This window comes from Rana temporaria, chromosome 7, assembly GCF_905171775.1.
Source record: "Rana temporaria chromosome 7, aRanTem1.1, whole genome shotgun sequence".
NCBI lineage: Eukaryota > Metazoa > Chordata > Amphibia > Anura > Ranidae > Rana > Rana temporaria.
The window spans coordinates 198,183,181-198,195,680 of NC_053495.1; the positions used below are offsets into that span (position 1 = coordinate 198,183,181).

At 42.2% G+C, this 12,500-nt stretch overlaps 1 protein-coding gene across 2 annotated transcripts in view; it reads right to left on the reverse strand.

The window, feature by feature from the left end:
* Nucleotides 1–12,500, reverse strand: part of PGM1 (phosphoglucomutase 1) — an 84,068-nt gene that overhangs the window by 8,322 nt on the left and 63,246 nt on the right. For both annotated transcript variants that reach the window (XM_040360777.1, XM_040360775.1), the window contains exons 8-10: nucleotides 8,369–8,504; nucleotides 603–786; nucleotides 1–16 (exon numbers count right to left, since the gene is read on the reverse strand). The exon at nucleotides 1–16 is cut by the window's left edge and continues 119 nt beyond it. In XM_040360777.1, coding sequence (XP_040216711.1) covers nucleotides 1–16; nucleotides 603–786; nucleotides 8,369–8,504 — 336 coding nt within the window. The remainder of the gene's footprint in view (nucleotides 17–602; nucleotides 787–8,368; nucleotides 8,505–12,500) is intronic.

Consider the following 12,500-nt stretch of genomic DNA (forward strand, 5'->3'; position numbering starts at 1 on the left):
AGATGAGCCTTAATCCCTGAGAAGAGAGACAAAAAAAAAAAAAAAATGAATGCCGCAAAGAAATGACCCCAACGAGTAACCCAACAACAGAGCATAGACTGGGCCAGGAGGGGAGGACCGGCAGGAAGAGACGATAAGTACAGCAGTGGAAGAAGAGGCAATGTCAAGGGGAGAAGTCCATGATATGCCATGCATCAAACAGCAGACCCATTAGTGGAGAAGTGAATGGCAGCCTCAGCCAAGACCCCGACAAGGCCATGCCTCCAACGCAGTGCTCTCTGCCAAGACCGGAGCGAAACATGTTGGGGCATGGCCTGGTTAGAGCCCCGGGCTGAGGCTGCCATTCACTTCTCCACATATGGGTCTGCTGTTTGATGTGCGGTGTATGGACTTCTCTCATTGACATTGCTGCAGCTTGGACAAGTTCCACTACAACCAGCACTAAGCCAGCCAGAGAAGGGGTAACTTGGACTCCATCTCATACCTGAGCGGCACCCGCAGTCTGCTATTGGGTCTCGGTGGAATAAGAGGGACACACATGTAGAGAAATGGAAGACTAAAATCTGATTTTCCAACCACAGCCGCTCTTATGGCAGTCCCACCTGGTTTCTTGAAATGCTTCCATCAACAGGGTCGCTGTATTCAAAGTTATCGGCTTTTTCAACAGTGTAAACTTTGTCGCCAACCGCTAATTTCTGTCCAATAAAGGAGCGGTCAAACATGACTGTTTCCAGGTCCTTCATCATCTTGTTGGCGCCTTCGGAGTCGACCTCCTCATAGTCGTACCTGCAGAACAGTAAAGGCTCTGATGAGAATAGTGCTTCTGGGTGGGACATACTGAGTTTCTGTCATGGATATGCAATAGTCTGGCAGCTTACCTGTTTCCATCTGTCCATTAAGAGGCCTGACTCTGTTCTAGTTACCTTCTTATCTCCTCTACTTCCTGTATGGCCCCACCCAGGCCATCCCAGGAAGTCTATATTAACTGTTGCACTACAGGCCTGCAGTGCTGTTCAACAGTGTTGTTTGCTTAAGTTCCTGTCTGCAGTGTGCTACGATTACCTCTCTGTGTACTGTTTTTGTCTCGTCCCTGCCTGTGCCCTTGACCTTTTTGCCTGTCCCTCGGTTACCCTGTCTGCCTGTTGCTCTGACCTCGGCTTACCCATCACTTCCGTTTGTCCTGCTTGCTGCTTCCCCTCTCTCTCTGTGGAGCGTGACCCAGGGGATCCCAGGGGTCGCGACCTGGATCCAGCTGCGGCGAAGGCCATCCTCACCACTAGAGGCTCTGGTGTACACAAAGCTGGGTCTTAGACTCAGCGCCCTGGGCGATCTTGGGTTCACGCTTTCTCTTAGATAGCAGCAGTCGGCTATAGGGTTCACTACCCTGAGGTGCATCCCTGACCCCTACGGGGTGCACTTGTTACCTGTCCACAGGTGACGTGACAGTTGCCTCAGCAAATCCTCAGCATAACACCAGAGGATGACCGGTTGACAAACCCAGAAGTAAAGTAATAGAACAATTAAATCTCCAAATGTTTAAAACATCTTCTGGGTGCCTGCGATATATGAGGCAACGCTTTTCAACCTTGCCACTTAATGAGGTAAGCATCTACCCATCTAAATGGAGAACTCTTTAGGAATTTTAGATCTCATTAGTGCCAGACAGGCTGTAGAGATCAACAAGATGAATTAAATTGCAAATCTATACTGTAGTAAACAATGTAGTTGTGCTAAAATAGGAAAGAGTACACCTACAGTGGAACCTTGAATTAAGAGCATAATCCGTTCCAGGAGAATGCTTGTAATCCAAAAGCACTCGCATATCAAAGCGAGTTTCCCCAGAGAAGTCAATGGAAAACAAAGATAATTCATTCCGCATTGACTTCTGGCCACATGCGGTATTGCATGCAATAGAGGTGGGGGGGCCTGGAGAGCCTCAGAAATACTTGGGGACAGCTCGGCTGATTTAGGAAACTGAGTATTTCCGAATGGCTCTGAACCGTTCCAAGTGTCACCGGCGCCCTCCGCACCTGTGGCCAAATGCGGTACTACACACCCTGCTGGCTTGCATTCTGCTTGTTTTGCGAGAACACTCGCAAACCGAGTCAGGATTTTTTTAAAAAAAATTGCTCTTCTTTCAAAACACTCGTTCACTGTGTTACTCGTAAACTAAGGTTCCACTGTACTTTACCTTCACCCTTTCTAGACTAGAGACTATTGATGTACCAATTTTGAAACCATCAGTGCGAGTCGGTTATCTAGACAAAAAAAATGTAACTATAATTTGCCCAGCTAAATTACTTTTACATTTTTGTTTTTAAAAGACATACAAGGTTTTATTTGTATGCACATTTTCAATAAACACTCAGGGTTTTTATTATAGGCTGATGGATGAAAATGTAAAAAGTAATTTAACAAAATTGAAAATACTTATTATAATTTTGTAATTGTGCCTGACAATATAGTAATTGTGTCTAGCATTTAATATTGTAATTGTATTGGTTTATTAACACTGTAATTGTATTGAATTATTAACACTGTAATTGCATCAGACTATAACACTACAATTGTAGCCGATTAACACTGCAATTGCATCCCATTAACACTGCAATTGCATCCCATTAACAACACTGCAATTGTATCCCATTACTAACACTGCAATTGTATCCCATTACTAACACTGCAATTGTATCCCATTACTAACACTGCAATTGTATCCCATTACCAACACTGCAATTGTATCCCATTACCAACACTGCAATTGTATCCCATTACCAACACTGCAATTGTATCCCATTACTAACACTGCAATTGTATCCCATTACTAACACTGCAATTGTATCCCATTACTAACACTGCAATTGTATCCCATTACTAACACTGCAATTGTATCCCATTACTAACACTGCAATTGTATCCCATTACTAACACTGCAATTGTATCCCATTACTAACACTGCAATTGTATCCCATTACTAACACTGCAATTGTATCCCATTACTAACACTGCATTTGTATCCCATTACTAACACTGCAATTGTATCCCATTACTAACACTGCAATTGTATCCCATTACTAACACTGCAATTGTATCCCATTACTAACACTGCAATTGTATCCCATTACCAACACTGCAATTGTATCCCATTACTAACACTGCAATTGTATCCCATTACCAACACTGCAATTGTATCCCATTACCAACACTGCAATTGCACCCCATTACTAACACTGCAATTGTATCCCATTACTAACACTGCATTTGTATCCCATTACTAACACTGCAATTGTATCCCATTACTAACACTGCAATTGTATCCCATTACTAACACTGCAATTGTATCCCATTACTAACACTGCAATTGTATCCCATTACTAACACTGCAATTGTATCCCATTACTAACACTGCAATTGTATCCCATTACTAACACTGCAATTGTATCCCATTACTAACACTGCAATTGTATCCCATTACTAACACTGCAATTGTATCCCATTACTAACACTGCAATTGTATCCCATTACTAACACTGCAATTGTATCCCATTACTAACACTGCAATTGTATCCCATTACTAACACTGCAATTGTATCCCATTACCAACACTGCAATTGTATCCCATTACCAACACTGCAATTGTATCCCATTACCAACACTGCAATTGTATCCCATTATTAACACTGCAATTGTATCCCATTATTAACACTGCAATTGTATCCCATTATTAACACTGCAATTGTATCCCATTATTATTAACACTGCAATTGTATGCCATTATAAACACTGCAATTGTATCCCATTATTATTAACACTGCAATTGCATCGCATTATTATTAACACTGCAATTGTATCCCATTATTAGTAACACTTTAATTGTACCCCTCCCCTCTCTGCAATTTACCCCTCCCTCTGAAGGCTTCTGGGATGTATGGCATCATTTGCCTAGGCAAGAAACCCGGAAGTAACCAAAGAAATAACAAAAAAAAAAAGCAAATATAATATACTTTCCTGTCTATTTACTAATGCAAGCAGCATAAGGAATATAACATTTCAATGTTGATTGGGAGACTGCAGTTTCACTTTAACCACTTTTTTTTTTTTTTTTGCCACTTCAGACTTCACCACAGCGAGAGACTTGCTCATGATTTTATTCATAATTCCGTCTCTACATCTGGTTTAGCATCATTTGTGGTGTATTTCTTTGCAAGTTTTTATACTTGTTATTATTTTTATTTTATTTATTTGTTTATTTTTATAATTTCCTCTTTTTTTTTTTTTTTTTTTTCTCACCGTTTAGAACTCACTCTTTTATAGTAAGTACGGGATTTTTAAAAGGTTTTATCTGCGTGACAAAGAAATACCCAGCTCCCCATCTCCCCCCTCCCCCCCCTACCCACCCCCACCCTTGACCATCCCACGACTCCACTATAAGAATTCATTCCCTTAATTGAAAAATGCGTTCCTATTCCTCTCTCAGGTTTTCTGCGAACCTCCAGGACTTTTTAAATTCCAACCAGGGTAACCATATATCCTTTTCCCCTACCTTGTGTTTATAGCTCCCGTATTTTAATTTCTCTCTCCTATAAGTGTCCTCTACGTAGTCGATCCACTCCCACATTTGCGGACTTTTCGCGTCTCTCCATTTAAGGGGAATCAATCGTTTCGCTGCGTTCAACAAATGAGGGATCAGTGAACCCTTATACTCCTTCTCTGGAATCTCCCCCCCATGAAAGAGAACTACCCATGGGTTATCTTCCACTTCTTTTTTTGTTATTACCTTTATCAGGGCCAAGATTTTTTTCCAATAAGCTTTAATTTTCAGGCAGTCCCACCAAAGGTGTGCCATTGTTCCTCTTGACTCACAACCTCTCCAGCATTTCTCTGACTCTCCCCCTCTGAATTTTGCCATTTTATCTGGGGTGGCGTACCACCTCGTCAAACATTTGAAGTTCATCTCGGCAGTTCTTACATCTACTGCCGAGGTGTGAGTCATATTCAAGATTCTTCCTATGGTCGTTTTCCCCCTTGGGACCCCTAAGTCTGTTTCCCAATTTTGGATGTATTTTAGCGTGTCCAACTCTTCCGTTTTCTGCAAGTAATTATAGATTTTAGATATATTTCCTTTTGAGCTTTCGATGCTACACAATTGTTCCAATAAGGTGTAATCCTCTTGTGACCTCAAAGGGTGTGGTAGGCGCTTGACGAATGACACTAACTGCAAGTATCTCCACTCGTCGAGCGCCCTAATTCCAATCCTATATTTAATATCGTGAAGTGTCCTAATTTTGCCATCTAGTGTTATATCTTTTAACTGTGTTCTATTTGTGATCCAATTTCCCCCTACTTCTTTTGTCCCTGGAATGAAATATTCATTTTCTTTTAAATCAATAAAGGGTGAGTTGAATTCTGTTTTTAATTGTTTGTGAAGTCTATTCCAGATCCTCCATGCATTATGAGTAATTGTGTGTGTTGAGGTGTGTAAGGATCTGTGTTGTGGTGGATTCCAAATTAATCTCCCTAACTGTGCCCTCGCTAATGTGCATTCAATATTTATCCATCTTTTGTCCTGGGATTCTTTAGCCCATTCTATAACCCGTGAGAGAACCGAGGCATTATAATACAGTCTGATGTCGGGTACAGCTAAGCCTCCCTTTTTCTTGGCCCGTTTTAGGATTTGAGCAGACACCCTGTGTTTTTTATTATTCCAAATATAGTTCATTATGAGGGAGTTAATTATTTTGATGAATGACGGTGGTAGGTATATTGGGACCATTTGAAACTTGTATAGAATTTTTGGGATGAGAACCATTTTTACTACATTTATCCTCCCGAACCACGAAATTGGTCTATTAAATATGTTTTTAATTTCACTTTTTATTTCGTTAAGCAGGGGGATAAAATTTATTCTATATATTTTCTTGATGGTATTTGCCAGTTTTATTCCCAGGTATTTTATTTCTTTTTGCCATTTAAAATTATATTTCTTCCGCAGATATTGTTCTTCTTCTTTAAGAATGTTGATATTTAGGATCTCCGTCTTTTCTGTATTCATTTTGAAGTTTGACACCTCACCGTATTGTTTTAAGGTGGCTATTAACTTCGGGAGAGTGACTCTTGGGCTACTTATATAAAATAGAATGTCGTCTGCGAAGGCGGATAATTTGTGCTCATCTTCTCCAACCTCCATTCCATATATTTCTGGATTTTGTCGGACCATTGCCAGCAGGGGTTCCAATGATAAGACAAAAAGAAGAGGGGACAGGGGACAGCCCTGCCTGGTTCCATTTCTCATCTCGAAGGGTGCAGATAAAGATCCATTGATCTTGATCCTAGCACATGGGTGGAAATAGAGCGTTTTGATCCATTTGATCATCCTTGGGCCAATTCCTCACCAACCAAAGAAATAACAAAAAAAAAAAGCAAATATAATATACTTTCCTGTCTATTTACTAATGCAAGCAGCATAAGGAATATAACATTTCAATGTTGATTGGGAGACTGCAGTTTCACTTTAACCACTTAAAGACCTTAGGTGTTTTTCAGATTTGGTGTTTGCAAGACTAAAACAGTTTTTTCTGCTAGAAAATTACTTAAAACCCCCAAACATTATATTTTTTTTTTCTAACACCCTAGAGAATAAAATGGCGGTCATCGCAATACTTTTTGTCACACCGTATTTGCGCAGCAGTCTTACAAGTGCACTTTTTTTGGAAAAAATTCACTTTTTTGAATTAAAAAATAAGACAACAATAAATTTGGCCCAATTTTTTTATATGTTGTGAAAGATAATGTTACGCCGAGTAAAATGATACCCAACATGTCACGCTTACAAATTGCGCCCGCTCGTGGCATGGCGTCAAACTTTTACCCTTAAAAATCTCGATAGGCGACGTTTAAAAAACTCTACAGGTTACATTTTTTGAGTTACAGAGGAGGTCTAGGGCTATAATTATTGCTCTCGCTCTAACGATCGCGGCGATACCTCACTTGTGTGATTTGAACACCGTTTTCATATGCGGGCGCTACTCACGTATGCGTTAGCTTCTGCGCGCGAGCTCGTCAGTACGGGGCGCTTTAAAAAAAAAATTTTTTTGTTTTCTTATTTAATATTTTATTGATTTTATTATTTTTTACACTAAAATATAAAAAAAAAAAAATGATCACTTTTATTCCTATTACAAGGAATGTAAACATCCCTTGTAATAGAAAAAAGCATGACAGGTCCTCTTAAATATGAGATCTGGGGTCAAAAAGACCTCAGATCTCATATTTAGGCTTAAATGCAAAAAAAAAAAAAAAAAAAAAAAAAAAAAAAGGAAAATTTGTCATTTAAAAAAATGACAAAAAAAAAAATTGTCTCTTTAAGAGGCTGGGCGGGACTGACGTTTTGACGTCACTTCCGCCCAGCAGAGCTATGAGGACGGGTGGGGGCCATCTTGCCCTCACTCAAGTCCTCACTCTCCAGGCGGCAGCATCGGATCTCCTCCGCCGCTACCGACGGCTCCGGTAAGCGGCGGAGGGCGCGGAAAAGCGGCGGGCCCCTCTCCCGCCGATAACGGCGATCTCGCGGCGAATCCGCCGCGGAGACCGCCGTTATCGTTTACACGGCCGCCCGCTGAAAACATGGATATCTCAGTTGTGGCAGCAGCTGCTGCCGTTACTGAGATATCCATGTTTAAAAAGATGACGTACATTTACAATACGCGGGTCGGGAAGTAGTTTTAATAGACACACCCATGTTTTTTTTTTCAGGCAAATTTTCCCTAAATAGTCAGCGTGGCAAAATGTGACGCAGATTTTTTTTCCAAAATCAATGTTGTTGACTTCCTGCTCATCCCCAATAGAGAATACTTCCAGAAAATTAAAGGGGTGTTCCAGTCATTTTTTATGTTTATTAAATGTCAGCAGCTACAAAAAGTGTAGCTGCTGGCTTATAATAAACATACACTCACCTGCTCCACGTTCCAATGACGCGCCGGCCGGGGCTCCGCCCCTCTCCGGCCGGCGTCTTCATTCCAAGTGTGGGCACCCGGAAGTGACAGCTTTCGGCTTCACGGCCGGGCACCCACTGCGCATGCGCGAGCGTCACTGCGCATGCGCAAGCCGCACTGTGCCATCCAATTGGACAGGCGTTCGCCTACAGGGAGGGGCTGCAGAAAGGCGATTAGACTATTCGCCTTAGCAGCCCCTCGGCGGAAGGAGGAAGTGGGACAGGAAGTCCCACTCCTCCTGAAGCCCCCACATGACATGCCAAATGTGGCGGGCAAGGAGTGGATTAAGCGGAAGTTCCACTTTTGGGTGGAACTCCGCTTTAAGCTCATCAACAATTCTTTGCACCGAGACCAAATATGGAGAACAGTGTTTTTACCTGGTGAAGAAATTTCGCCCGAATTTCTGCCAATGGTCTTTTAGGATGTCTTCTACACTCTGTTTGCGGGTGGCAACGATGGATAACCAGGCGAGAACGGCCCAGAGACCATCTTTTTCCCTGATGTGATCCGACCCTATTTAAATGTTAATTGAAAAAACAAACAAAACAAAAAACATTGAAAAAACAAGCAAAAAAAAACAAAACAAAAAAAAAAAAAAAAACAGTTTTAACCATGCTGTTTTTGACACAAAAATTTACAAAATTAGACGCATCTCTTGTTTACCACTAGCCGACCAGCAGCCGCAGTTATACGGCGGCAGGTCGGCTCAGCTGCGCGAGATCACGTAGCTATACGTCATTTCGCATTGCAGCCAATAGTTCCCTGTTCCCTAACTGAAGCGGGGGTGGGACTGACTAGGGGAAATGATAGATCGCCGTTCATACAGTTCTCGCTCTGTAAGCAATCGCGGGTGCCCGGCGGTGATCGCGACCCGCCTGCTCGCCCCTGGTGCCGACGCATGTGCCCGGCGGGAGCGATCACCACCAGGCACCCGCGATCGTCCTGTCAGGGGGAGAAATGACTGATCGTGTGTTCATAAAAATGTATGAACATCGATTTGTCATTTCCCCATGTCAGTCCCACCCCCTCTTCAGTTAGAACACACCCAGGGAACATAATTAACCCCTTCCTCGCCCCCTAGTGTTAACCCCTTCCCTGCCAGTGGCATTTTTATAGCACTGATCGCTATAAAAATGCCAATGGTCCCAAAAATGTGTCAAAAGTGTCCGAAGTGTCCGCCATAAGGTCGCCAACACAGCTGGGTGAATAGAGAACGCACAGCGTTGCGCCCGCTATTCACATTTTTGGGTGCCTATTGGAGCCAATTGCTCTAATCAGGTGCCGGGCACCTGAATAGGTAGTGTCAGCAGCGACCATAGATTGGAAATTAGAGCGGTGACAGGAGAGGGGGGTGGTGCTCCTGCGCCCCCGCCATTGTGTGTGTGTGTGATGTATGTATGTATGTATGTATGTATGTATGTATGTATGTATATATATACACACATACACACACACACACACACACATACACACACACACACACACACACACACACATACATACATACACACACACACACTGTATTTATCGGCGTATACTGCGCACTTTTTTGCCCTGAAAATCAGGGCAAAATCGTGGGTGCGCGATATACGCCGATACACGCGCCGAGTTTTGAATACTGCGCCGACATATACCGAGCGCAGTACACTCCTGTATAGTCGGCCAGTCTCGGCTTCTTCCGCGCTCACGTCCTGGACGTACAGGACGTGAGCGCGACAGTAGCCGAGCCTGCCCGAGTGTACTGCGCTCGGTATATGCCGGCGCAGTATTCAAACTCGGCGCGGGAAACGAGCGGGGAGGACGCAAGGACGCCGCAGAAGGACGCCGGACCCGACGAAGAGGACACCCGAAGCCGCAGATGGCGCCGTGCAAGACACCAAAACTGTAAGTACAAAAAACTATTTTTTCCACAGGAATGGGGGCAACTTTAGGGGTGCGCGGTATACGCAGGAGCGCGCTATACAGCGATAAATACGGTATATATATATGAATGAATGACTTGTATAGCGCTACACAGGTGAACTGAATCGCATATATATATATATATATACAGGGAGTGCAGAATTATTAGGTAAATGAGTATTTTGACCACATCATCCTCTTTATGCATGTTGTCTTACTCCAAGCTGTATAGGCTCGAAAGCCTACTACCAATTAAGCATATTAGGTGATGTGCATCTCTGTAATGAGAAGGTGCGTGGTCTAATGACATCAACACCCTATATCAGGTGTGCATAATTATTAGGCAACTTCCTTTCCTTTGGCAAAATGGGTCAAAAGAAGGACTTGACAGGCTCAGAAAAGTAAAAAATAGTGAGATATCTTGCATAGGGATGCAGCACTCTTAAAATTGCAAAGCTTCTGAAGCGTGATCATCGAACAATCAAGCGTTTCATTCAAAATAGTCAACAGGGTCGCAAGAAGCGTGTGGAAAAACCAAGGCACAAAATTACTGCCCATGAACTGAGAAAAGTCAAGCGTGCAGCTGCCAAGATGCCACTTGCCACCAGTTTGGCCATATTTCAGAGCTGCAACATCACTGGAGTGCCCAAAAGCACAGGGTGTGCAATACTCAGAGACATGGCCAAGGTAAGAAAGGCTGAAAGACGACCACCACTGAACAAGACACAAGCTGAAACGTCAAGACTGGGCCAAGAAATATCTCAAGAATGATTTTTCTAAGGTTTTATGGACTGCTGAAATGAGAGTGAGTCTTGATGGGCCAGATGGATGGGCCCGTGGCTGGATTGGTAAAGGGCAGAGAGCTCCAGTCCGACTCAGACGCCAGCAAGGTGGTGGTGGAGTACTGGTTTGGGCTGGTATCATCAAAGATGAGCTTGTGGGGCCTTTTCGGGTTGAGGATGGAGTCAAGCTCAACTCCCAGTCCTACTGCCAGTTTCTGGAAGACACCTTCTTCAAGCAGTGGTACAGGAAGAAGTCTGCATCCTTCAAGAAAAACATGATTTTCATGCAGGACAATGCTCCATCACACGCGTCCAAGTACTCCACAGCGTGGCTGGCAAGAAAGGGTATAAAAGAAGAAAAACTAATGACATGGCCTCCTTGATCACCTGATCTGAACCCCATTGAGAACCTGTGGTCCATCATCAAATGTGAGATTTACAAGGAGGGAAAACAGTACACCTCTCTGAACAGTGTCTCGGAGGCTGCGGTTGCTGCTGCACGCAATGTTGATGGTGAACAGATCAAAACACTGACAGAATCCATGGATGGCAGGCTTTTGAGTGTCCTTGCAAAGAAAGGTGGCTATATTGGTCACCGATTTGTTTTTGTTTTGTTTTTGAATGTCAGAAATGTATATTTGTGAATGTTGAGATGTTATATTGGTTTCACTGGTAAAAATAAATAATTGAAATGGGTATATATATATTTTTTTGTTAAGTTGCCTAATAATTATGCACAGTAATAGTCACCTGCACACACAGATATCCCCCTAAAATAGCTAAAACTAAAAACAAACTAAAAACTACTTCCAAAAATATTCAGCTTTGATATTAATGAGTTTTTTGGGTTCATTGAGAACATGGTTGTTGTTCAATAATAAAATAAATCCTCAAAAATACAACTTGCCTAATAATTCTGCACTCCCTGTATATATATATATATATATATATATATAAATAAATCAAAGCTGGAGGTGTGCCTCTGTGTGTAAATCCAGGAAGTGAACAGGCAGCGGCTTCAGCTGCTCACAGTTAAAATGGCTGCAGCCAGACTCGGAGGAGGGAGATTTCTGCAGCATATTTGGCAAGTACAGAATCGCAGTATATATAAAATAATATGCAAAGTGGTTGGAGGGAAGCTTCAGAGTGGTAAGGATATTTTTAATACAAAATTATGTGAGCAGACTGCAGTTCCTCTTTAATACGACCATTGCAATATTACAGATCAAGCAGTGCGCAGCCACCGCACATTCTTTTTTTTACGTTAAATTGGTTTATTGGACAATTGGCCACCGTTCTTCTGCAGGAAATCATTTTATGGCGCACTTAGGAGGAGGCGACCTCCCAGAATACCTTCCCTGCTCTTCTATGGACTGGAAGCGTGCGGCCGATCACATCCAATGTTTGGCTTCCATATTAAAGTCTGAACTGAATTTGTATGTTGCTCAAAGAGAATAAGAATAAAAAAAAATAAAAATAAAACATCCCAAGTCAATCCGCCAAACAAAACTCTTATATGAAAAAAACAAAAAAAACATCTAAAATAAAAAAGGTCTGTGCAGAGCGGGAGGAGTGCGGTTAGTCACTCGGCAAGTCCCTCTATTTCCCCAGAAAAACTTCTATGTTACAATTACAGAATAAAAAAAAAAAAGAAGTTTCTGCCAACTTTTCGAGAGAGCATTGTAAAAAAAAAAAAAAAAAAAAAAAAAAAATTGTTTTCTCTGATTCCGTGCCAGACCTAAAGTATGAGTTCTGCTAGAACTTCTCTATAAATATCATTTTATGTTCCTTCCATCTGCACTCCAATGTTTATGCAATTTTACAT